This window comes from Chelmon rostratus, chromosome 13, assembly GCF_017976325.1.
Source record: "Chelmon rostratus isolate fCheRos1 chromosome 13, fCheRos1.pri, whole genome shotgun sequence".
NCBI classification, from domain to species: Eukaryota; Metazoa; Chordata; class Actinopteri; order Chaetodontiformes; family Chaetodontidae; genus Chelmon; species Chelmon rostratus.
Window position 1 is genome coordinate 17977675 of NC_055670.1, and position 27695 is coordinate 18005369.

At 42.0% G+C, this 27695-nt stretch overlaps 4 protein-coding genes across 4 annotated transcripts; 2 read left to right on the forward strand and 2 right to left on the reverse strand.

Annotated features, from left to right (window-relative positions):
• Window positions 1-1055: 1055 nt before the first annotated feature.
• On the reverse strand, window positions 1056-1982 carry LOC121616215 (olfactory receptor 7G1-like). Its single transcript, XM_041950917.1, has one exon. It carries the CDS (start codon window positions 1980-1982, stop codon window positions 1056-1058), a length of 927 nt encoding a protein of 308 aa, XP_041806851.1.
• Window positions 1983-13136: 11154 nt separating this feature from the next.
• LOC121616553 (olfactory receptor 7G1-like) lies at window positions 13137-14063 on the reverse strand. The gene has a single exon (XM_041951370.1). The coding sequence runs from the start codon at window positions 14061-14063 to the stop codon at window positions 13137-13139; it is 927 nt and encodes a 308-aa protein (XP_041807304.1).
• A 7129-nt stretch (window positions 14064-21192) lies between these two features.
• LOC121616343 (putative gustatory receptor clone PTE03) lies at window positions 21193-22575 on the forward strand. Its single transcript, XM_041951078.1, has 2 exons — window positions 21193-22100; window positions 22548-22575. The coding sequence occupies exons 1-2, from the start codon at window positions 21199-21201 to the stop codon at window positions 22573-22575; spliced, it is 930 nt and encodes a 309-aa protein (XP_041807012.1). The 5' UTR covers window positions 21193-21198.
• A 1082-nt stretch (window positions 22576-23657) lies between these two features.
• Window positions 23658-24644, forward strand: LOC121616344 (putative olfactory receptor 13C6). The gene is made up of 2 exons (XM_041951080.1): window positions 23658-24288; window positions 24571-24644. Exons 1-2 carry the CDS (start codon window positions 23667-23669, stop codon window positions 24642-24644), a joined length of 696 nt encoding a protein of 231 aa, XP_041807014.1. The 5' UTR covers window positions 23658-23666.
• The last annotated feature ends 3051 nt before the right edge of the window (window positions 24645-27695 follow it).

Consider the following 27695-nt stretch of genomic DNA (forward strand, 5'->3'; position numbering starts at 1 on the left):
GAAGCTGTCCCAAGGGGGGAGGTCCTGTCATACTGATTGATAGTTGTCTCAAAACTCAAAGTACCATTGCTGTCTTCCAGATGTACGCAAGGTCCCCCACCTGCCTCCCAGGCTGACAGCTGAGCCTTTGTCACTGCATCAGCATCAGCTTCGCAGCCAGTTGGGCTGCTTTGATAAGGGCCCTCATTCATCAGCTAGGTTGCTTCTTGTTGCAGGAGTGGGACGTTAGTGGTCCATCTTCCAGCTGCCGCTGCCACTGACCCTGGAAAAGAGCCCCTTCCATCCTATTTCCTGCAGCCCACAAATACATGCTCCAGGTTCCAGCTCCCCGCTACCAGACCACAAGACCACCAGGAAGTGTTCTGATCACCATAGACAAAAATAGCATGCAAAAACCTAAATGGTTCATTATTGCACATTTTTTTTTTGCTGTATTCTGTTATCTACATTTAGCAATGCCATAACAAGTAGCTTTAAACATTATGTTTAAAGCTACCTTAGTTATTTTCATTTTTATTATTTGGCAACTAGAACTAGATTTAGATTTGTGATCCATGACCTAAACTTCACAGCTTTAAAAAAGCATGCAAGAGGCCTAGTGAAAGTTCATTCCTCAAGCTGAAATAGTATACCAACTAATATTTTGTCCTGTGAAGATGAGTGTTTCAGCACAGTATTCTGGGTGCTGCTGCAAGCAGCAAGTTGTTCGGTACTATTTTCGATCTCTACAAGTATATAAATCTACTTATTTGACAGCTGCTTTGTGATTGTAGCCTTTTTTTTGCATTGGCAAAAAATTTACTTGTGGTGACTAATGCAGTCAATGACTTTCTCTGCAATTTCAGAAGTACAGGGGAAAAAAATCCACATGCTTTGCACCTATTTTTAAAATAAAATATAATATAAATTATAATATACTATATTTAAGATGCTTGCAGCTTTCTAGATTATTTTTGTATGTAGATTTCAAACCACATTTCGGAGACAAATATAATTTTATTGTTCCACAGAGCAGAGATCCCCATCCTTGTTCTAGACAGACTCTTAAAATGTTTTTATTTTCGATCAAACAGAAATCTTTTACATGATTGTCTTATCTTTGTCTGGTTAAATCCATACATAAAGGGAGTGATCATTGGCTGGCAAATCAGGAGATACACAGATAAAAGAATGCGTATCTTATCTGGCACATGAGATACATCAAACCTGGTTTCAACAAAGTGAAAAATGCAGCCAACAAATATGTTTGACACAGAGACAATCTGGGGTGTGCAGGTGGAGATGGCTTTTTGCTTGTTTTCTTTAGAGGTATTCAGACAAACTGCCAAAATCTTCATGTAAGACACGAAAATGAGACTAAATGGGATCACCATAGTCATAAAGGCAAAAAACAGGTCAGCTATGTTGTTAAGTACTGAAAATGAACACGCCAGTTTAGTTACTAAGTGGAGGTCACAAAACACTTTGTCAATGACATTTCCACAAAATTTCAAACGGATGACAAATGAAAATGAGAATATAAAATTAACAAATGAATACGTCCACACAAGTATAATAATCACTTCTACTCTCCCTGCACTCATAATGACGCTGTAGTGTAAAGGACAACAGATAGCAACATATCTGTCATAGGCCATGGCTGCTAAACTGCAAAACTCAACAGAAGCACAAGTGTAGATAGAACACATCTGCAGAAAGCACCAGGGCAGGGTCACTTCATGGCTGTCTGAAAACATCTGTGAGAGCATAAGAGGATACAGTGATGTACTGGCACCGATTTCATTCACAAATAAATTACAGAGTAATATAAACATAGGCTCATGTAACCTTTTGTCCACATATATGACCATAATAACAACTGTGTTGGCCACACATATGGAGAGGTACCATAACAGCATAATGCTGAAATACAGGTATTTTAACTCTCCAATATTGCCATAGGCAGCCAGCACAAAAGACACAACCTCAGTTGAGTTCTCCATTTCTTTCTTGTGTAACGTGAGTGCCACTCAGTGAAACAGAGAGGTTACTATTAAAGATAGCTCAAGAACAGTGTTGTCTGTTATCCTTTTGAATAATGCCTCAGTCTAATATTATACCTGCAAGTTTTCTAATGATCCTGGTGTTCGGCAGGCAAACACATTGATTTTTTTTGCTGGCTGTTGTTAGAAAATTCCAAAGTACAAAAGAATCTAATAGAAAGAACACAAAGAATCACGAGAAAACAAATTCTAAAATTTCTTCATACCAGTGTGCAACAGCACAACAATTGCTTTCACCACACTGGGCAAAACAACAAAGGTAAATGAATTATGGTCATAAAGGATTATAACAACACTTGGTTGGTTAATGAATTCTAATGCAGACAACTGTTGAAATGCTTTTTTAACAAATACAAAAAATAACTTATGAATTCAGATTTTTTTTTCTTCTTAGCACATTTGAAAAGTTTATGAAAAAATGTCAGGATGTAGATATCAGCAATCAGAACAACATCAAGCAAATAGTATATAAACATAAATGAAATTCACATTTCTCACATATGTATGATGCAAGATCGCTGGCATGTCACAGATATTAAAGCCCCCAACTGAACAAGACAAGAGCCTCCGCTGAGCTTTATACAGTTCTTGAAGAAGGAGGTGGGTTGGGCTGCACTCGAGGGCCAAGCTGCTGATATGTGCCAAAAAACCTTTCAAGATTCAAGATTTCTTTATTGCTACTTCTTAATTGAAGTATAAGAGAGTATAAAATTCTTCTGTTTTGGCTCCTTGACATTGCATCACTAGTAACATTAAACAACAAGGGACTTAAAATGGTGCTTTAAAGTACAATAAAACAGAAGAATGGTAATATAAATGAGAAAAAATAAAAATAAAAGTAAAAATAATGTGCAGTTAAATGTGCAAGGTGCTGTACGCGTGTAGGGTTGTGAGGGTCCGGGGTGGGTGGTAACATGCTACAAATCAGTCCTTTGACATGCTTCTCAAAGCATTTGCATTTGATGGCAATGGGATGTCAGTCATTGAAGCATGTTATCTTCCTTTTTTTGGGCACTGGGACAATGTTGGATGACTTGAAGCAGGAAGGGACCACGCACATGGAAAGGGAGAGGTTGAATGTGTCCGTAAACACACCAGCCATTTGCGCCACACATTCTGATCACCTGTCCCGGGATGCCGTCTGGTCCGGCCACATTGTGGGTGTTAGCGTGCAGGAAGAACTTGCGCATGTCCACCTCAGCAATGGTCAGAGCATCGGTCGTGTGAGTGGTGGTGGGAGCTTGGTGGTTGGTGGTTGGTATTACTGACCTTGAAGCGGGCGTAAAAGCTATGCTGCTCGTCCGGGAGGGAGGCTGTGACGTTTGCTGTGCAGCTGGGTTTCCCCTTAAAGTCTGATATTGTGTACAGTCCCGGCCACATACTCTATGAGTCATTGCTGCTTAGGAGTGTCTCAATCTTGTCTCTGTATTCCTGTTTGGCTGCCCTGATCGCTCTCTCACTGGGAGGGTTACCATCCACACAAATGCTCTAGCAGAGGTCCTGCCAGGCATATATTGGATCCTGCACTCATTGCAGACTTTCATTGGCATCATCTTGATGGAGCCAGAAGCGAAGTCTGAAGCTGTCCCAAGGAGGGAGGTCCTGTCATACTGGTTGATAGTTGTCTCGAAATACCATTGCTGTCTTCCAGATGCACACGAGGTCTCCACCTGCCTCCCAGGCTGACAGCTGCTTGTTTCAGCTTCCGCATACAGGCAGGCAGGGATGGAGAGGGGAGGGGAGGAGGGGTTTGAAAACATTCCGGAGGAGTAGCAGTCATTGTCATCTCCCCGTTCGTTTACATCAATGTAATCTAAGGAGGGCCCATTCAAGATAATAAAAATCATTAACCATTTTACAGTGTATCTGCGACTCCCCTGTTCACTTCGGGTCCGGCCCCACCTTCCGCGTCTCCAAGATCAAGCCGGGCTGACAAGCCCAGAGGCACGAGGTTTCTGGACTCAAATGCAGAACTCAGACACCACAGCAAGGTTTCAAAATCAATTGGTAATTTATTAAACAAAAGGCGCTCAGGATAATAACAGCTCATACAATGTATGGCAGAAAAGTTCAACAAAAGACGCTAAGGAATAATTTGGAAATGTAACACAAAAAGGGCTCAAACGGCAATATTAAAGTATCAAATGAAAATCAAGACAAGGCTAGAAAAATACTAAACTAAACTAGGACTTACTTACAAAACAAACTAGGAACAACAAGGAGACAAGGATCTTGGAATGCTGGATAAATCACGGCTTGGTACAAAGACATGGCACGAGACAATCTGGCACAGGACAAAGGGAGACGCGGACTATATATACACGAGGTAACAATGAACAGGTGGAGACAATTAGGGCGGGGAAGACAATCAGACAGGCGGGAAACACACCGGGAAGTCAAGGGGCCTGAAACGAGAGGAGAGTTAGGTTTCACAATAAAACAGGAAGTGTAAGACAAGACATGACGCTCGTGAACAAAAACACTTAACAGATCTGACAAGACATGACAGTACCCCCCCCTCTAGGGCCGGCACCTGACGGCCCAGGAACATCAGGATGTTGCCGCTTGAAATCAGTGATCAGAGTCTTGTCCATGATAAAACTCGTAGGGACCCAGGATCTCTCCTCTGGGCCATAACCCTCCCAGTCTACCAGACATTGAAATCCCCGTCCTCGGCGGCGCATGGCGAGGAGCTTCTTCACCGTGTAGACGGGGCCGCCGTCTACCAGGCACGGAGGTGGGGGTGGTTCGGTGGGAGGTGCTTTCTTGGACAGGTTTGAGTTTGGATACGTGAAAGGTGGGATAAACTCTCATGGACCTGGGGAGTTTTAGACGAACACAAACTGGATTAATAACTTTAGTGATGGGGAATGGTCCCACAAACCTGGGTGCCAATTTCCGGGAGTGAACGTGGAGGGGAAGATCCTTGGTGGACAGCCAGACTTTCTGGCCCTGGGCGTATTGAGGCGACACCCTGCGGTGACGAACCGCAGCTGCCTTCACCCGCGTCTGGTTCCTGCTCAGCATGCTGCGTGCAGCTGCCCAGATGCGCCGACATCGTCTCACCAGAGCGTGGGCTGAAGGAACGGTTATTTCCTGCTCGTTGGCTTCAAAGAGTGGAGGTTGATAACCGTAAACACAGTGAGATGGGGACATGCCGGTGGCTGCTATGGGGAGAGTATTATGGGCGTATTCTACCCATGTTAGTTGGTCTTGTTTTGCGAAACCAGACAGCGAAGACAGGTCTCTAGTTCCTGATTTTGTCTCTCACTCTGGCCATTAGACTGAGGGTGATAACCGGACGTCAGACTCACAGTAGCACCAAGCATTTGACAGAATTCCTTCCAAAAATTGGAAATAAATTGGGGTCCCCGGTCGGAGACAATGTCTTTGGGCAGGCCATGAATACGGTTAATTTAAACACAAGATACTTGTGCTCAAAAAGAGGATTCATTCTCAGTGAAGAACCTTGGAGCTCTAATCTGCCTCTATACATGCCAAAGAGCAGTGATTCCTAACACGTCTCTGGGGGTCATCAGGTGGAAACCTCCCTTCAACAGTGTTTCGCCTACTTAGTCCCACGACACCTCCAGGAGGCTAGGCAGTGAACTCCGGCGTCCCAGAGTCACCCCCCCTAGTGCCAGTTCACACTGCTCCTACACAATCCAAACAGCACCGCCACGTTCAACTGACCCCGAGATGCTCCAGGTAGTGGCCAGTACCGATGCTACCATTTAACTATTGCTAATGCTAATGCTAACCGCTAAGAAGAACAGAAGAAGACAATACAGTTCAGATGCTACCATTTAGCTAATGTTAAATGCTAACCGCTACCTACTAAGAGGAACAGAAGAAGACAATAAAGCTAGATTCACCTATATTGTTAATGTTAATTGCTAGCTACCAATACTAACTGCTAAGATACTATCATACTATCACCGCTTTAGCTATTGTTAGCTGCTACAATGCTACCACAGGCCTAGATGCCACATGTAACTGCTGATTGCCACACTACCATCATCTACCCCTGGCTCTCACCAACTGCACCAATAAAAGCGGGATGGGAATACAAACCCTGGTTCGGGTAGGGGTGGAAAATAAAGAGGTAGAGTCAAAAGATGAAAGTAGGGATTGGATACAGACCCTTGTTCGGGTAGGGGGTGGAAAATTTAGAGGGTGCTGAAGGTGGAGGCCTAAACCACAGACTAGATTTAACAGCCTCTTCTAACATTTCCTTCAAGAAGCAGCAAACCCTACCATTTCCTTCAAAAAGCAAACAAAGCCGGAGCACAAACCCTAACATTTCCTTCAAGAAGCAAACAAAACAGGAAAACCACCAAAAAGATCAAAAAACAAGCCAACTCTGTATCTTACAACGCAAACTCACCTGAACAGGCCGCATGGTCCCAAAGAGAGACTCTAGCTGGCCACACCCCCACCTTATCTAAACTTCCTCTTCCTGGTTCTCTTCCTATTGGCAGAGCGAGAAGATGGGGCGGGGAAAGCAGAGCAGAGGAGAGGTGTCTTGTTCAGACTTTAACCTCTTCTCCCGCCGGGTTAGGCATGCATGTCCTCTGTTCTCTGGACCATAAGACAATGTCCGGCCTCAGATTACTATAAACTATTTCCTGGGGCACAACTAGCTTTCCTCCCAAGTCGACCTGCATTTGCCAATCATCAGCCCCTACCAGGCAGCCACCTACCTGCCTTCTCCCTGACTTAGCAGATTGATCGCCCTGTACCCAGAGACTTAGGTTCTGCGGGGTTGGCAACACATCGTATGTCGCCCCTATCAGAAATTTAATACGGTCTTCCTCCATATTCCACAGGTCCCTCCAACTAAGTTTCCTCTTCTCAACACCTTCCCAATTCAACCATTGTCCCTGTTTGGCTTGACCAACTGCTTTTGCCCCCCTTAACAACTCCTCCTGCCTACGCACCTGTTCCACTACAAGCTTTCTTTTCTCCTTTAGACCTGCTTTATTCCACACTGGTTTGCCTGGGCCAAGCCCCAAGCCTCCCCGGCCAAATTGAACATTTCCTACTATTTCTGCATGCCTAAGAGCTGCCTCTGCCTCCTTCACTGCTGCCCTTGGGTTCCATTTCCTCCCCCCAGAAGGATTCGGAACCACATTGCTAACTAACATGTCCTTACTCCCAGATAATAAAAGTTCTGTCCTAACCTTAGTGCATTTAAACTCCTCTGTTAGACTGGATACTGGCAGCTGAAGCATTCCTTTCCCATACAAAGCTACATTGCTTAAGCACCTGGGAGCACCCAACCATTTTCTAATATAAGAGCTAACTAGCCTCTCCATTCTCTCTGCAACAGATAATGGGACTTCATATACTGACATTGGCCACATTAGGATACAAGCCAAACTGCAAGCACCACAACCTCAGTTTTCCTGGGAGCCCTGATTTATCTATTCTCTCCAGCCCTTCTGCAACATCCTTTCTAAATTGCACAACCTGTTCAACATCATTCAGGTCCACATTGTACCACCGTCCTAGACTCTTAACTGATTTCTCCCTAATTGTTGGGATTTCCTCACCATCTATAGCAAACTTCACTTACTTTCCCTCTGTATATTGAAATACTCCTTGACTTACTAGGCTTAATCTTCATACTAGCCCACTTGAGATTCTGATTGACTTTATCTAACAACCTCCTTGTACATGGCACTGTTGAAGTTAGCAGTGTCATATCATCCATATAAGCCCTAATTGGTGGAAGATGCATTCCATTCTGCCGTCTCTCCCCACCTACGACCCACTTGGAAGCCCTAATAATTACCTCCATAGGCATTGTGAAAGCTAGCGGGGAAACTGTACATCCTGCCATAATACCAACCTCCAATCTTTGCCAGCCTGTTGTGAGCTCTGCGCTACTTGCACACAGTCTGATGTCTTGGAAATATGCTTTCACCAAGTTAACAACTATCTCCAGCACTTTAAAGTAGTCAAAGGAACTCCAAATAAGGTTATGTGGCACTGACCCAAACGCATTAGCCAGATCTAAAAATACAACTTTCAAGTCTCTTTTCTCCCTCTTAGCTGTCTGAATCTGATGCCAAATCATGCTAGTATGCTCTAAGCATCCCGCAAATCCTGGTATCCCTGCTTTTTGCACTGTCATATCTATCATACTATTCCTTTCTAAGTAATTAGCCAGCCTCTGTGCTACGATACTAAAGAAAATCTTTCCCCCAACATTTAGAAGAGAAATCATCCGAAACTGGCTAAGGTCCGATGACTCCTTCTCCTTAGGGATGAAGACACCTCCTGCCCTGCGCCATGCTCTTGGAATACTTTGTTTCTCCCAAACTATTCTCAGGTATCTCCATAGTGACCTTAAGATGCCAGGTGCACTCTTATAGACACGGTAGGGGACTCCATTAGGCCCTGGGGCTGAAGAAGCCTTTGCACGCCTAACCACCTCCACAACTTCTCTCCACCTAGGTGGGCTCACATCCATCTCCTGCTCCACTTCCCCTAATGGTGGCATGTCAGGTGGAAGACCTATGTTCCTATTCTCCTTTGAATCTGAATACGTCGACTTCAAATACTGTTCAATCTCTGATTTCGTTGCCTTAAGTTGCCCTCCGGAAAATATCTTTTATCATGACTATGGCAGTGTCTTTTGCTGATGGCAACTTAGGCAATGCAATGAAATGTGCCATTTTGGAAAATCTGACCACCACCGTGAGTACAGTGGTGACGAGGGGCCTTGTTTCTAGAACAAATCTGACAAGCTTGGACATATTCCAATACATCATGTTTAAGAGTTGGCCACCAGAATCTTTGCCTGATGACGAATTCGGTTCTCTTAACCCCCGGATGGCATGTAAGCAAGGATGTATGTGCCCAATGAATAACCTGCGACTTCAGCCGAGCCGTTACAAACAAGGCCCGCAGGGATTTCCTCACCCTCGTTAGCTTGTTGCACATCCTTTTCTATTTGCCAAGAAACTCCTCCTACCACACAGTTCAGTGGTAGGATGGTTTCAGGTTCCTTGGCGGCTGGCTCCGGTTCATACAGCCGTGACAGAGCGTCTGGTTTGGTGTTCTGAGAGCCGGGTCTGTACGACAGAGTGAACCGAAACCGACTGAAAAACAGTGCCCATCGGGCCTGTCTGGCGTTAAGCCTTTTAGCAGTCTTTAAGTATTCCAGATTTTTATGATCTGTCCATACTAGGAATGGCTGTTCTGCTCCTTCCAGCCAGTGCCGCCATTCTTCCAGGGCGGTTTTAACTGCTAACAGCTCTCTATTGCCCACATCATAATTTTTTTCTGCAGGGTTCAACTTACGTGATAAGTAGGCGCATGGGTGGATCTTATTGTCCCTGGCGGATATTTGGGACAATACTGCCCCCACCCCCTCATTGGAAGCGTCTACTTCCACCACAAATTGACGTTGTGGGTCGGGCACTGTGAGAACTGGAGCGGACGTGAAGGCTGTCTTCAGGCGCTGGAAGGCAGTATCTGCACCTGGAGACCACTGAAAGGCTGTTTTAGCAGAAGTGAGAGCATGGAGTGGAGCAGCAACCGAACTAAAGTTTCTAATAAACTTTCTGTAAAAGTTCGTGAACCCCAAAAATTGCTGTAGCTTTTTTCTATTGGCAGGGCGCGGCCAATTTGCCACAGCGCTTACTTTCTCTGGGTCCATCTGGATCTGGTTCTTGTTAATGACGTAACCCAAAAATGACACTTGGTTGGAGTGGAATTCACATTTTTCTGCTTTGACGTATAGGTGATGCTCGAGCAATCGGGTGAGTATAAGGCGTACATGACGCTGGTGGGAATCCAGGTCAGGGGAGAATATCAAGATGTCATCCAAATATACAAATACAAAGTCATTAAGATATTCTCTCAATACGTCATTTACATACCCTTGGAAGACTGCCGGGGCATTAGTAAGTCCGAAGGGCATCACCAGATACTCGTAGTGTCCACTGGGGGTGTTAAACCCCGTTTTCCACTCGTCTCCTTCTCTGATGCGGATCAGGTGATAAGCGTTGCGGAGGTCCAGCTTAGTGAACCACTGGGCCTGTTGCAAGAGTTCGAAAGCAGAGGACATTAGAGGCAGAGGATAACGATTCTTGACGGTAATTTCGTTCAAGGGGCTATAGTCAATGCATGGCCTGAGAGACCCGTCTTTTTTGCCCACAAAAAAGAAACCAGCTCCCGCAGGAGAGGATGAGGGTCGGATGATGCCAGATTTGAGTGAGGCTTGGATATACTCATCCATAGCTTTACGCTCCGGAAGGGAGAGAGAGTAGAGTCGCCCCTTGGGAATAGGTGCCCCCGCGAGCAGCTCGATGGCACAGTCGGAGGATCTGTGGGGAGGTAGAGATGTAGCTTTGTCTTTATTAAACACCTCTTTCAGATCCCAATAGCACCGCGGGACCCGGGCCAGGTCAGGATATCGCTCTCTCTCATCATTAGGTAGCGAGTCTGCAGCTGCCCTCTGGGTGTTGATGCTGTGAACAGATAAACACGGATAGTTCGTCATACAACCCCTTCCCCACCCCAGGATTCTCCCAGTCTCCCAGTCTATGTGGGGGTAATGCTTGCGCAGCCATGGAAAGCCCAATATGAGGGAGTGTTGTGCCGACTCGAACAGGTGAAAACTGATAGTTTCCCGATGGACATTGTCAATGGTCAGTTCACATGGTTCAGTACAGTGTGACACCTGAAATAGGAAGGTGCCGTTTAAGGCGCTGGCATTTATAGGTTGTGACAGTTTCTTTACTGCAACCTGAAAGTCCCTGGCTAATTGTCAGTCCAAAAAATTCTCGTCAGCCCCCGAGTCAATCAATGCCTCTAATTCACATAGTTTCTTATTGAGTCTTAACGTTACCTTGGTCAGGATTCGAGGAGGATTCTGTTCAGTCGTTCGGCTCACCAACGCCCTCCTTTCAGCTGGTGAGCCTGCTCTTTTACCTGGCAGCTCGCTAGCAGGTGCCCCTGCTCGCCACAGTAGAAGCAGGCATTCTCTCTGCGGCGCCGGCTCCTCTCCTCCGCCGTCAGCCGGGTGCGCCCAAGTTGCATGGGCTCCTCTGTTCCAGGAGGTGGAGCTGTGGGCACGGGTGGCAGGAGTGCAGGCTGCGGATCGAGGTGGCGATTCGTGCTCCTCGGAGGCTGTCTCCAGCTGTCCCCTCGGCGCGCGCTCCCTCTCCCAGGTCCTGGGGCAGGTCCAAGGGTGCCAGCTGGTCCTTCAGAGGCTCTGACAGTCCGTTGACGAATGCGTCGTTCAATGCGGGACCGTTCCACCCGCTGTCGACTGCTAGCCTGCGAATGTCTATGGCATAGTCAATAACTCTCCGTCCGCTCTGCCTCAGTCGCAGCAGCGCTCGAGAGGCTTCGTGAGCTGGAGATTCATGGTCAAAGATACTGGATAACATTTTGGAAAAAGTCTTAGTGTCTTGACAAACCAGGGAGTCTCTTGACCATTCTGCCGTAGCCCATGCCGACGCTCTTCCCGTCAGATGTGAGATCATAAACGCCACTTTAGCTTGTTCATTGGAATACGTACCGGGGTAATGCTTAGATTGCATTGTACCAGGAATGATCTGCAACCACCGGAATCTCTGGAGAATTTTTCCGGTGCGGCGAGGCGTGGAGCTCCTGCGGCGGGGTCTCTGAACGAGGGAATGGCGGCTGGTTCGGCGGGTGGCTCGCCAGTGGGCGATGCGGCGTTGGCAAGATGAATGTTCATACGGTGGAATTGCTCGGTGAGTAAATTTATCTGTGCCATAGCGGTTCTCTGCAACTCGCCTTGTTTATCTGAGAGATCCTTAACCCCCTGTTGTATGCTACGCAGCTGATCCTCATGTTGATGGAGGAGGCTGCCCTGAGCAGTTAAGGCCGTCCTGAAGTGACTGCTGACAAGAGTCTGCTGAGTCCATGTTTGGCCAGATTGTACTGACAAGCCTGGAGGCACGAGGTTTCTGGACTCAAATGCAGAACTCAGACACCACAGCAAGGTTTCAAAATCAATTGGTAATTTATTTAACAAAAGGCGCTCAGGATAATAACAGTTCATACAATGTATGGCAGAAAAGTTCAACAAAAGACGTCTCAAACGTCTCAAAACTCAAAATACCATTGCTGTCTTCCAGATGCACGCAAGGTCCCCCACCTGCCTCCCAGGCTGACAGCTGAGCCTTTGTCACTGCATCAGCATCAGCTTTGCAGCCAGTTGGGCTGCTTTGATGAGGCCCTCATTCATCAGCTAGGTTGCTTCTTGTTGCAGGAGTGGGACGTTAGTGGTCCATCTTCCAGCTGCCGCTGCCACTGACCCTGGAAAAGAGCCCCTTCCATCCTATTTCCTGCAGCCCACAAATACATGCTCCAGGTTCCAGCTCCCCGCTACCAGACCACAAGACCACCAGGAAGTGTTCTGATCACCATAGACAAAAATAGCATGCAAAAACCTAAATGGTTCATCATTGCACATTTTTTGCTGTATTCTGTTATCTACATTTAGCAATGCCATAACAGAGACAGACAACATTATGTTTAAAGCTACATTAGTTATTTTCATTTTTATTATTTTCCAACTAGAACTAGATTTAGATTTGTGATCCATGACCTAACCTTCACAGCTTTAAAAAAGCATGCAAGAGGCCTAGTGAAAGTTCATGCCTCAAACTGAAATAGTATACCAACTAATATTTTGTCCTGTGGAGATGAGTGTTTCAGCACATTATTCTGGGTGCTGGTGCAAGCAGCAAGTTGTTCGGTACTATTTTCGATCTCTACAAGCATATAAATCTACTTATTTGACAGCTGCTTTTTGATTGTAGCCTTTTTTTTTGCATTGGCAAAAAATTTACTTGTGGTGACTAATGCAGTCAATGACTTTCTCTGCAATTTCAGAAGTACAGGGGAAAAAAATCCACATGCTTTGCACCTATTTTTAAAATAAAATATAATATAAATTATAATATACTATATTTAAGATGCTTGCAGCTTTCTAGATTATTTTTGTATGTAGATTTCAAACCACATTTCGAAGACAAATATAATTTTATTGTTCCACAGAGCAGAGATCCCCATCCTTGTTCTAGACAGACTCTTAAAATGTTTTTATTTTCGATCAAACAGAAATCTTTTACATGATTGTCTTATCTTTGTCTGGTTAATTCCATACATAAAGGGAGTGACAATTGGCTGGCAAATCAGGAGATACACAGATAAAAGAATGCGTATTTTATCTGGCACATGAGATACATCAAACCTGGAATCAACAAAGTGAAAAATACAGCCAACAAATATGTTTGACACAGAGACAATCTGAGGTGTGCAGGTGGAGATGGCTTTTTGCTTGTTTTCTTTAGAGGTATTCAGACAAACTGCCAAAATCTTCATGTAAGACACTAAAATGAGACTAAATGGGATCACCACAGTCATAAAGGCAAAAAACAGGTCAGCTATGTTGTTAAGTACTGAAAATGAACACGCCAGTTTAGTTACTAAGTGGAGGTCACAAAACACTTTGTCAATGACATTTCCACAAAATTTCAAACGGATGACAAATGAAAATGAGAATATAAAATTAACAAATGAATACGTCCACACAAGTATAATAATCACTTCTACTCTCCCTGCATTCATAATGACGCTGTAGTGTAAAGGACAACAGATAGCAACATATCTGTCATAGGCCATGGCTGCTAAACTGCAAAACTCAACAGAAGCACAAGTGTAGATAGAACACATCTGCAGAAAACACCAGGGCAGGGTCACTTCATGGCTGTCTGAAAACATCTGTGAGAGCATAAGAGGATACAGTGATGTACTGGCACCGATTTCATTCACAAATAAATTACAGAGTAATATAAACATAGGCTCATGTAACCTTTTGTCCACATATATGACCATAATAACAACTGTGTTGGCCACACATATGGAGAGGTACCATAACAGCATAATGCTGAAATACAGGTATTTTAACTCTCCAATATTGCCATAGGCTGCCAGCACAAAAGACACAACCTCAGTTGAGTTCTCCATTTCTTTCTTGTGTAACGTGAGTGCCACTCAGTGAAACAGAGAGGTTACTATTAAAGATCAAGCTCAAGAACAGTGTTGTCTGTTATCCTTTTGAATAATGCCTCAGTCTAATATTATACCTGCAAGTTTTCTAATGATCCTTGTGTTCGGCAGGCAAACACATTGATTTTTTTTGCTGGCTGTTGTTAGAAAATTCCAAAGTACAAAAGAATCTAATAGAAAGAACACAAAGAATCACGAGAAAACAAATTCTAAAATTTCTTCATACCAGTGTGCAACAGCACAACAATTGCTTTCACCACACTGGGCAAAACAACAAAGGTAAATGAATTATGATCATAAAGGAATATAACAACACTAGGTTGGTTAATGAATTCTAATGCAGACAACTGTTGAAATGCTTTTTTAACAAATACAAAAAATAACTTGTGAATTCAGATTTTTTTCTGAGCACATTTGAGAAGTTTATGAAAAAATGTCAGGACGTAGATATCAGCAATCAGAACAACATCAAGCAAATAGTATATAAACATAAATGAAATTCACATTTCTCACATATGTATGATGCAAGATCGCTGGCATGTCACAGATATTAAAGCCCCCAACTGAACAAGACAAGAGCCTCCGCTGAGCTTTATACAGTTCTTGAAGAAGGAGGTGGGTTGGGCTGCACTCGAGGGCCAAGCTGCTGATATGTGCCAAAAAACCTTTCAAGATTCAAGATTTCTTTATTGCTACTTCTTAATTGAACAAGTATAAGAGAGTATAAAATTCTTCTGTTTTGGCTCCTTGACATGGCATCACTAGCAACATTAAACAACGAGGGAATTAAAATGGTGCTTTAAAGTACAATAAAACAGAAGAATAGTAATATAAATGAGAAAAAATAAAAATAAAAGTAAAAATAATGTGCAGTTAAATGTGCAAGGTGCTGTACGTGTGTAGGGGTGTGAGGGTCGAGGATGGGTGGTAACATGCTACAAATCAATCCTTTGACATGCTTCTCAAAGCATTTGCATTTGATGGCAATGGGATGTCGAAAATCCTCTCAAATATCGCAAAAACATTTTTACGCTCTCATGAGGTGGTTTTTCAGACGTTTCGATATTTAGGTGTATCGCAAAAGTGTAATGGAAACACTTTTTTCAAATTTACACGTCTCCAAGGTCAGCGGACTCCCCGTTTCGGGATGGCCGCATGCAGTCAGATATAACGTCTTGTCAATTTTGTAGTGTTTGTATGTTTTTTTCTCTCAATAAGTAGCAGACAAAAACACTGCAGCTGTTCCAGCTGCTGGCTGATCTGTTAAAGACAATCCGACAGCTGTGATCTCGTCCTGTGCGCACTTTGCAAAATCTAATCATTCCGTTTTCATTAGTCGTGAGATGAATTTGTGATGAGTGTGTGCACCTCAGCTATGTGGACGACACGCGTGCACGCCATTAACTTTAATATTTACACATAATTGCTCACAGAAAATATGTTCAAAGGATACTTCAGTAATTCACAGTCCTGTATTCTGCTGCTGCTCCGCCGGCGCAAGCTGACGCTGTCAGAGCGGGTCTCGCGTAATAACAAAGTGGTTAATAATAGGCCATTAAAATCAGTGATCACTCTAAGTCAACAGATAATTTCTTTATTTCACCTTCAGCATGTGCTTTTTAATTATAGGGCTTTGTGTTAAGTTTTACCGACGCATAGCACGCACACACATCTCGCGGGACGTCCGAGAACTTACGAGAATTTCGGCTGGTTCGCAAAACACTGTTCAATGGAAACACCTGCAAATCGCATTCGAACTTTGCCGAAATTTCAGAAATATCGCTTTTATTTTGTGAACAACTGTAATGGAAACGCAGCTACTATTGTAATCCTGCGCGTTTTTTCTTCCCATTTTTCATCTTCCGCCAGAATTTCTCAGCCTAACTAGTCCTGCAGCTTTGAGAAAACCCTTGCAAACTATATATCAAAACTTTTATAGCTCTTTCGTCAATAATTCGCAAAGTTATACACAAAAAACTGCGAAGAATTTCCCATAAGAAATGAATGGGAAATTTCCTCAAATTTCAGCCTTTTTCAATTGTCCGCTGCTTCGCCATACTTTCTCCTAGAGACTTCATTCAAACTTTAAAACGTAGATAATTTTGTCGGCTCAAAATGAACCTCGGCACATTTTTTGATATCTCTTACAGTTTTCGAGCTATGACCATCTCAAGACCATAAAGTTTCTCAAAAAATGCTCAGAATTTCTCCCCCTAGAGTGGATGACATCATCACTGAGAGTGAAAGAGCCAGTGAGAAATCGCCTGAAATTTTTTTCTAAAATTGCCGTAAAATCCAAACATCCTGACGGAGCCAGAAGTGAAGTCTGAAGCTGTCCCAAGGAGGGAGGTCCTGTCATACTGGTTGATAGTTGTCTCGAAATACCATTGCTGTCTTCCAGACACGAGGTCTCCACCTGCCTCCCAGGCTGACATCTGCTTGTTTCAGCTTCCACATAGATGCAGGCAGGAGCAGGATGGTGGAGTGATCCAATTTGCCGACTCAACCTCAGTTGAGTTCTGCATTTCTGTCTTGTGTAATGTGGGTGCCACTCAGTGAAACAGAGATTAGTGTTAAAGCTAGCTCAAGTGTTGTCTGTTATCCGTTTGAATTATGCCTCAGCCTAATATTATACCTGCACTTAAGTTTTCCAAAAATCCTGGTGATACACATGAAAACACATTGAGATGCTTTTCTTGGCTGTTGTTAGAAAAGTTCCAGATTCCAGAAACAAAGAGAAAAGAGACTCATCAGAAACCTCATCAGTTTGAATACTAGTTAGGGCAGTGCAGACAGTGTTTCTTTTTTTTAATCTAAAAAATAGCTTGTGAATTCAGTTTTCTTCTTCTCAACACATTTCAGAAGTGTGTTATCAGTCACCTGTAAAAAGGCAGGATGTAGATATCAGTCATCAAAGAACAACATTAAGAAAACAGTTTATCAACATAAATCGAAAGTCACACTTTACACATGTGATCCAAGGTCACTGGCATCTCACAGATATGAAGGTCTTCAGGTGGCTGCTGCTGCCATCCCAGCTGAACAAGACAAAAGCCTCTGCTGAACTTTATACAGTTCTGGAAGGAGGTGGGCTGGGCCGGGCCAGAGGGCTACAATGTTGACGCAAACAGAAACAACTTCGCTGTTTCCTACTCTGCCTACGAGGACATGGATAATCACCATGGCCTAAAATGTTATGCAAAACCATATATGGTTCTTTAATGCACATTTTTGCTGAATTCTGTTATCTTGGTGCAGGAATGCCCTTACAGAAAAATATATTATTTTTAAAGCTGCATTAGTTCCGTTATTTTTTATTTTTTGGCCACTTGGAGGCAGAACATCTCATCAAGCTGAAAATTAAAATTTATCGTACTCTTCTTTTAGCTCTCCATCAGCTTCTTAGGGACATATCCAGCACTATTGCTGCTCAGTGCTCCACTATGTTCACATCAGATTGACCCCCAATTCCCAAAAAGTTGGGACACTGAGTAAAATGTAAATCAGGCATCTCAAACCGGTTCCATAAAGGGCCGCGTGGCTGCAGGTTTTCATTCCAACCCCGGAGGAGCACATCAGGCCAACCAAACAACATCAAGGGATCACTTAGTTATCAGCTGAAGACTGAGATCAGCTGATTAATTGATTCCAGCCTGGTGTGTTCCTCCTTGGTTGGAATGAAAACTTGCAGCCACGCGGCCCTTTATGGAACCGGTTTGAGATGCCTGATGTAAATAAACACAGAATGAAATGATTAGCAAACAAACTCAGAGCCCATGTACAAATATCCTTTATACCAGGCAAACTCTGGGTTATACATGGCAAGTCCATTCGGGCCCGGCATTTAATGTTACTGTGCATCTAATGTTACGCACCAGTTGAAGAGGCCCAGTCCGTCCTGAGATTGACGGTCGATCAGCTTGCTTGGCGATGAGTCATAAAGTCCATATTTCATAGTTCAGCTGCTGTACAGAAAGTCATAGAGAATCACTAAGCTTGTCTATTAGATGCAAGAGGCGCCACTTGGGTTTATTTACGTTGGCCAGCTGTTGTATTTAGTCTCAATCTGAGTATTTTTGTTTGTTTCCTGGGATCCCGAAGAGGAGTTTTTTATTGAGATAAAGACACATTCATTAGTAGTTGAAGTGTGGACTCTGTACTGAAAAAAGTATGTATTTAACCCCTTGACGCCTAAATTTATTTAGAATCATATTAAAAAATTAATTCTTTGTGTTTTTGCTTTCAAATTGATGCTAAATTAAGAAGAGTTTGTTAATTTTTCTGTAGCACATACAATGTGCAAAATTTAGGTAGGTTCACCAACTAGAATTGAGTTCAAACAAACAGTATATGTCCACTTTTTTCAATGCTTAAATGCAGTAAAAACATCTTTTTTGTGTATTCAAAATTCATTTGTTTCATCAAAACAGCCACAAAATTGGCTTACAACCATTACATTGTAACAACAACACAACGGCTGTAGTTTTCACTTTGACCGGTCCGACGAGAAACCAGTGCTTGCAAAAGGTTCCTCGGTGTGTGTTGAAAATGCACAAACCGGCTTTAGAGGAATGCATGCACGATTCGGCTGGAATGTGGATTAAAGCGGTATGATGCAAATATAAGCGTTAAAGGATAACTTTCTTTTTTTACAACCTGGACCTTATTTCTAGCATTAAATACGACCATTTTCTCACCCAGACAACTTTGGTGGCATTTGGAGTCGAATTGAAGAAATTAGCCCCAAAGGAGCGGCGCGTATATCCGTATAATGCGAGTACTCGGGGCATCCATGCGCGGCCTCTATATAATGCATAATCTGCGGCGAAACTCGTTTATATTCCAATATTTTATTATGATATGCTGGTGCTATCCCCCTCTGAGCCCGTGGTGGCATGTTATCGATATCCGGTGTCTCAACGACCTCTGACGTGGATGATGTCATTACCGAATGCCGGGCGCTGCGAGCAGCCAGCCACAACATGGCTGACTCTGCGCCGGTGGGCGACGAATACGCAATAACGAACCATAGCCGTGCCAAACTACAGTTAAACTAGCCGACCGCCGGCTCAGAGGGGAATAGCACCTGCATATCATAACAAAATATTGGAATATGAACGAGTTTCGCCGCAGATTATGCGTTATATAGAGGCTGCGCATGGATGCCCCGAGTACTCGCATTATACGGATATACGCGCCGCTCCTCTGGGACTAATTTCTTCAAAACGACTCCAAATGCCACCAAAGTTGTCTGGGTGATTAAATGGTCGTATTTAATGCTACAAATAAGGTCCAGGTTGTAAAAAACCAAAGTTATCCTTTAAGGGGTTAAAAGTTCATGTATTCTACAGCAATAGATACTCATAGAAAATCAAAAAGCTTGTCTATAAGAGACATGAGGCATCACTTGGGTTTATTTTCATTGGCCAAATGTTGTACTGAGTCTCAGACAAGGGTTTTTGTTGAGATAATATGGGTAATGACTGAGTATTGGTAGCTGAACTGTGGTTTTTGCATTGGGCACTCACGATCTGTTTTACTTGTGTTCTACACAGCAGTCCCAACGTTTTTGGAATCAGGGTTGCAGCTTGATGTATAAAATCGATGAACTAACCCTTTAGGTACAGCACTTGAGAAAAAAAGATACAAAAAAATGCATGTACGACTATGACAATGAGTTTCTTTGGATTTAGTTCAACAACATAGTCTGAAAAACCTGATTTTAATAATACAACAGATAATAAAATATGATGCATACAAGATGCACTGTCTGGCACCAGACTCAATAAAGATGCACTATGATAAAACAGTGGCCTGAGACACTGAGGACATCAACTCATTACCTCTGAGACAGCCTCATGTGTCCAGTCCACACACATGAGATTACTATGTTATTGCTAACAATGATAAAGAGTCACTGATGTAACTTCAATCTATTGTTACGTAATATCAGAGACACAGAAATACAAAGTAAACATGTTGATTAAGTCTCAGAGTCATTAGTCCGGTGTATCCCCTGGACAATTTACTGTTGATGTTATGCTCTGGGACCAGCGGTCTCCATGCAGGACAAACACGCAACTGTGTGCGAACTCTCTCCACGCTGAGAGAAGGCCCCTAACGTTAGACACTGGACGAAAGAGGCCCAGAAAAACAGAATGCCTATGCTTTCTGTTTACCTGTGTACATACCTGGTATACATATTTAGTTTCCAATTACCTTATATTTGGATAAAATGGTTGGCTGATATCAGAAGGGCTGCCCTTGGATAGTTTATCTGATTTATATCAAACATGGGCTTGTAGCTAGCACCCACCACATGTATTCATATGGCCCAAACATCAGTTCTTGTTTAGCTGTGTGATACTATCTATAGTTGAGACATTATCAATACAATGAAATGTGCCAAACGTCCAATGGAACAGTATTCATGTTAAATGTTTTGACCAACCAATATGCCCCACAGTGGGTATTGGGATGTGCTGTCATAAATCTGCTCAGCCCTCTGAGAAGTGACACAGTTCTCTCGCCATGACCTTATGTACCGTTAAGATGCCTTTAAATTCTACACTCACCCGACAAAGAGCCGACACTCTGCGGCTCGACCCGGCTTCATATCTACACTGTATCTGCTCGGGCCCCTGCCCCTGTCTTTTTGGCACTACCACACAAAACCATTATACCTGAATATCACAATGTAAGTTAAATATACAGTATAAGCAGATTAATGAAAACCTGCGATTAATCTATGTTTCATTCCAGAAAAACGTCCTTTGAAAATTGAAAACGGGTAAAGAAAATGGTTCCATGTGTGACAATGAAATTGTCAATCTACAATCATCAAAAAAGTTGCCATATAAAATTTTCGAACATTTAAAACTAATTTGTCACATTAAATTTTTGGTCAAAAAACAAGCATCAAGCCAGCACCTACAAATACACGTGGGAAAAGATGTTTCTTTTGTTTTTTTCATTACACCTGTACTAGAGAAGAGGGAGTCTCCTCTGAGATCCAGCCTTGAATTCTCAACTCATTTAAACAAGTGCACAGTGATCACATTCGCAGGACAGATGAGATTAGATAGCCTCCAAAATGAGTAATGCATCCAGTATACTTGTATTTTCACTGTCTGGCTTCAGTGCAACAGTCAACTACAGAATTACTTTTTTCTCTCTCACTTTACTATGCTATGGTCTAATACTGGTGGTAAATGTGTCTCTCATTTTAACCATAATGCTGGATCAGAACCTGCATGAACCCATGTACATTTTCTTGTGTAACCTGTGCATCAATGGACTTTATGGGACTGCAGCCTTTTATCCTAAATTTGCTTTAGATCTTCTTTCTGATGTTCATGTCATATCATATGTGGGATGCATTCTGCAGGTCTTTGTCATATACTCCTATGCAACTATTGATTTCTCTATTTTAGCTCTTATGGCCTATGACAGATATGTGGCTATATGTCGACCCCTGGTGTATCACTCTGTAATGTCTGCACGGAGGACTGCCGTGCTAGTCAGTCTGTCCTGGCTTGTTCCTTTGTGCTGTGAGGTTGTAGTCATAACTTTGACTTCTAGATTAAAATTATGTGGCACCAAAATACAGAAACTCTATTGTGAGAACTGGTCAATTGTCAAACTTGCATGTAGTTCAACGGCAGCAAACAACGTAGTTGGATTGATTATTATTTCCTTCTATTGTGGTCATGTTCTCTTTATTCTGTATTCATATGTGCGGCTTGTGAACTCAGCTTTAAAGTCACAAGAGAGCAGGAGAAAGTTTACGCAGACATGTGTACCACATTTACTGTGCTTGCTTAATGTCACAGCTGCTTTGCTTTTTGACACGATGTACTCGAGGTATGGGTCAGCATCTGTGCCGCAAAATGTGAAGAACTTCATGGCCATACAATTTCTCTTGATGCCCCCGCTTTTAAACCCTGTAATTTATGGACTGATCCTGACTAAAATTCAATATAGAGTGACGACTTTGTGCATGAAGGCAGGCCAGAGATTTAAGTTGAGGCTGAAGGTGTGATTTATAAAATCATCATGCTGTCAAACATACCACAGTAAGTAAGCAGTTTCCACCCTCTCTCTAATCTCTGGCTCAAATGGAGTCATATTGCCCGCTTACCAGGCTGAACACTTTCTCTGTACCTGAAAGCTGACCATTCATTAGTCAGACAACGCTGTGTAACACAATCTCTTACTCACGTCAAGCTCAGTGACTATAAATCTAAACCCTTTGTGCAGCACTAAAGTCATTCTGCTTTCAATTTTTATTGGCTGACTTATGAAAACTAATGATAATAAAGGTGTGATTAGGGAATCGATGCCTGTGACAAGATTTTTTTTTTTTTTTTCTACCACTGTTAGTAAGAATGTAAGTCAAACAGGGTCGTGGGTTTTAGTCTTTTTTTAGTAAACAAATCCTCCTTTGTCATGCACTTTTAATTCTTATTAATCATTTAGAGGCTGACTGTCAACATTAACCCCATGCATGATTACCAGTTCTTGTTTAGCTGTGTGATACTATCTATAGTTGAGACATTATCAATACAATGAAATGTGCCAAATGTCCAATGGAACAGTATTCATGTTAAATGTTTTGAGCCCCACAGTGGGTATCAGGATGTGCTGTCATAAATCTGCTCAGCCCTCTGAAAAGTGACACAGTTCTCTCGCCATGACCTCATGTACCGTTAAGATGCCTTTAAATTCTACACTCACCCGACAAAGAGCCGACACTCTTCATATCTACACTGCATCTGCTCGGGCTAACCTGCATTGGCTGCACACGCTAGCGTTATAGGCCGTTTCATTTGCAGTTGTCTAGCCGCCAACGCTGTTAATCTTAACTCCACTACTCTCACAATTAACCACAAATTTGCAAACCCTCTGCTATTATAAACCTTTCTAAGACTGAATCATGTCCTATTACCTGTGTAAGGAACAGGAAAGTTTATAGTACTGTGGGCTCTGATAAATCAAAGATTGCAAAGGTGCCTCCATGCAGCATGTTGTGCGGGCCTTGTTCCTTTCTCTTTCTCATTATTGCTATAATCTGGATAAAGATTGTATTCATTCTGTGCATCCTTCAAGATAACACATTTGTTTCTGCATATTCTCAGACATCAAAACAATAATAGAGTAATACGAAAACTGCTTTTAGTAATATTAATAATTATTATCAGAACATTAAAGGGTGGAAGAGGGGGCGATTTAGCTGCTGTGTCGTGTGAAAATGTGATCGGCTTCATCCTATGAGATGATGCATGTGACATATGACCAAACATGGGGAAGAAAAAGATTATTCCCATTGTTTAATTAGGGAGGGTAATTAAACTCTGGAGCTTTAGTAAATTCTGACAGCTGATTGGACTGTAACAATACTCAGCAAAGGATAAAAGCAGTTACATTGCTGGAGCAGTGGTGGATTATTTTAATGATTGTGTTTTATCTTCTTAATGCTGCTCTTCTCATCTTTACAACTGAGGACAACATAATCAAGACAGAGACACCTCTCCTGTGACATTTTTGACTAATCAGTAAACAATGATCAATGCAACCATTTTAAGTGTATTTTCCTTATCAGGATTAAATGACATGACGACAAAGCACAGAGTCACTCTTTTCTCTTTCACCTTGTTGTGTTACAGTGTGATTTTGCTTGTAAACGGTGCTCTGATTGTTATTATCATACTGGAGGCAAAACTTCATGAACCCATGTACATCTTCCTATGTAATTTGTGCATTAACAGTCTTTATGGGACATCAGCCTTTTACCCCAAATTCCTTTTTGACCTATTGTCTAACACTCATATTATATCTTATACAGGTTGCCTGTTGCAGGTATTTGTTATATACTCCTATATATCAAGTGATTTTTCTGTTCTAGCCCTGATGGCCTATGACCGATACATGGCTATATGTCGACCACTGGAGTATCACTCTGTTATGACTAAACATAGGGTTATGTTGTTGGTGTTTTTCTCCAGACTTGTACCTCTCCTCTGTCAGACTATTGTGATGGTAATGACCTCTAAACTGGAATTATGTGGCTTGCACATAGAAAAACTTTATTGTGAGAACTGGTCAATCCTCAAACTGTCCTGCAATTCAGTAACAACAAATAATATTGTCGGCTTTATCGTCATATTTTTGTACTTTGGCCATGACCTTGACCCTATGAAACTACATGAGCCCCCCTGTCTACTTCTGCTTCCAGAATTTGGTTGATGGATAGCAAAAAAAACAAAAAACAAAAACACACTGGTAACAGATGTGAACTCTGCAGAGAGGTGTTGATTAAACTTCACGGTCATTCTGGAGGCTGTATTTTGTGGTGTTGTTGATTTGTATTATTGAAAGGTATTTCGAATATTTGTTTGTTTCTATTGATTTTAAACACTGTACAGAAAACTGTTTAAAAAACAAAAAACAGCAAAAAAATTGCTTTCATTCCTGATATACTGCTGCTTCTACCTGGTCGCACATGTGTTGACAACACCTTTACACAGCAGAACATGTTAATATGTAATACTAAAGAGCTTTGGTTTGGTTTTGAAGCAGCTTTATGAATGAAGTTTATACCACAAAGGTATTGCACTGGACAAAAGAGAAGACCGGGGACATGTGAGGGAAATTAACATTGAGGATGCTGCTAGATGCTCACATAATGGTGTCACACTAAATGCTGAGCAATAGTTTCAAACTTTTCCAAAATATTTAAAACCCCAAAAAAGGCCCCTTTGTCCAATTAGTCAATTTCGTTTTTCCTTTGATCACCAAATATACATCTGTTGTATTTTGGTAAAACATTACTTTAAGTCCCCATATTTAGGACTTTTACAAGTATATTCACATTTAATAAATGGCTAATAACACATTATAATTACCAACAACTATATCTCCTCCTGTGGGCACTCATGAGTGGGGGCTGATGTGTAAACAAATAAAGAATGAGAAAATACTGAAAACACAACTGTTATAATTTAAAAAATAAACTATAGAAAGTATAGTGGTTATAAACTATTCACCAAATGTTTGTATACTGCTTATTGTTGTGTTAGGCCAGGGGTACTTACTAGTCAAAGGTCCACATCTGTTTTTTTCTTCAAGGTCAGGGGTCCAGAGCGATTGGTTATGAGCAAATAATATTAAATCAATGAATTAACATCACATCTATTGTGATTTGTCCAGCGCGAAGCCGAGGCAGACAAGGTAGCTGCATTTAACAAAGTTGGCAGGATGACCTTCATTTTCAATTTTTAGCCATGCTAGCAGTCTGGCTCTAGGCAATGGCAACATGGGCTGTTGTCAGGACTAAAAACAGACAACTATTCTCCATGGGCCTGCATGGCCTGTTGCACTTATACAATGAATATTGAATTTGAACAAATCCTCACAGATAAAAAGTGATCTTCACAGGATTATTGCAGCAATCTATTCCCTTTTCTGGGGACAAATAACTGTGGGGAACCATGACTTTAAGAGTTAGAGTAGTTATTTATATATTAAGATACTGACATTTTTAAAGTCTTCTTTTTGTTTTACTTTTAGGTTCTACTAACAGAAAGCAAAAGTGAAACTGGAAGAAAACCTCATTCAAAATCCCAGGGACATTTGTGACAATTCTAGTGACTAAAAATCCATCTGTTTTCTACATGCAACTGCTGTAGCAGATGCTGATTTGTCTTACAATATGTAAAGTAAACCCCAGGAACATGTTTCAGTTTTGGTGAAAGGTGATTGAAAGAAAGACACTGGACTGAGTTACAGAAGCCAGTGGGACCCAGGCTCACCTGATGTCAGGACTTGGAATGCTCTGTTAAACACCTGCATTAAAGAAGGGGCAGTCTCATATACAAAGAACATTTAACCCCTTTGAAAGCGCTCCATCATGTACTCCAAGTACTACTTTGTGAGTTTAACAGATCTGTTTTGAAGGACTACTATAAAATGAGTAATGTATCCAGTATACTTGTATTTTCACTGTCTGGCTTCAGTGCAACAGTCAACTACAGAATTACTTTTTTCTCTCTTACTTTACTATGCTATGGTCTAATATTGGTGGTAAGGCAGGTACAGGCAGGTATGGGGAAGCTAAATTAGGGGAGTAATATCAATACAATAAGAAACGACGGGAAAAGGCAATAAGGTAACAACAGAATATACATATCGATGCATATTGATATAAGATTAAAACACCATCTCTGGATTGTAAAAGCATGAACTGTGTTCCCTCTGAAAGCGCATGAGACATGTACATGATGCCCAGGCTGTCACTATTATGTCATCAATTACCCACCCTGGTAGCTCCCACCCCTGCCTCACTTTAGAAGAACAACCATGAACAGTGTAACATTAAAAACAATCTGTGGAGTGGAGTTGTTTTTGAGATACAAATCTGTTCTGTGATTATTTGCGGTCTTTTAATAGCACTTCCTTGATTGAATGAATGAATAAATAAATGAGTAGTGACAGTTTGTCCCAGCTGTTTTTGATAAACTTCAGCTCCCCATGACCAACAACTCAATAAGTGTGTGTAAAAAAATTGCTGACAGTCAACAAGAATTGAATCATTATTAGTTAAAATTTGCTTTACAAACTTTAGTAATGTTTAATCTTGTTACTTATTTTGCAAAAATGAGGGGTAGACAAAATAACTGAAACGCCTTATAGTATAATGCAATCCAATCCAATGCTACCAACTACTGTGGATTCACATACGACCCTACAATTGAACCAATACCTAATTGACACAGATATGCATAATCACACATCAGAGGTTTGCACTGAATTACATGGTACTGTACAGGATTTCCTCTTACTGTTTCTACCAACGCAACATACAGTATTTGTGTCTTACAAGGAAAAAGGGAAATTGGGAAGAAAAATTCAACTACAACTACAACCTCATACATTTGATCAGATTAGTCTGCAGTAAAAACTCAAGTACAGACTGTTTTGGCGACTGACCTCTGACATAACTACTTAGTAAACCTTTTGTTTAAAAGGTCAAATTGTGTGCATCCTAAAACTAATGACAAATGTTGTTTTGATTTGTGTTTGTGTACCTTAAGCCTCAGAGGGATGAATCATCAATGATGAAATACAAATGATGTAACTACGTCAGACTTGCTTGCATTTCTCTACCATATCAGATGAATGGCTGCTGTCATGGGTATTATTACTGTGGGCCTCAATGGAAAACAACAGGCTTCAGGGAGCAGGGCAGGCTACAGCCACTTAATTATGATCCAATGGTCAAAGTACACCGGCCTCATGGGATGGTCTGATAAACAAATGTTTTCACTCTTTGTATAATTACAGAACGGAAAGAATGTCACATTTTACAGTCTAATAATGTCATCCTTCTCATTTACTTTACCTGTTGACATCAAAAACTGTCAAAGAGATTCACTTCAACAATGAATAACTCATAGGAGATATTGTAACTGTTGTTTTTAAAGAGCTACACAGAGTACATGGAGTAATTAAAGTAGAAGTGGTCAACAGGTCATTATCTCCACTCTCCTCTGAGAGCAATTAATGAAACAACACCCCCCTGGAGAGCCAGGC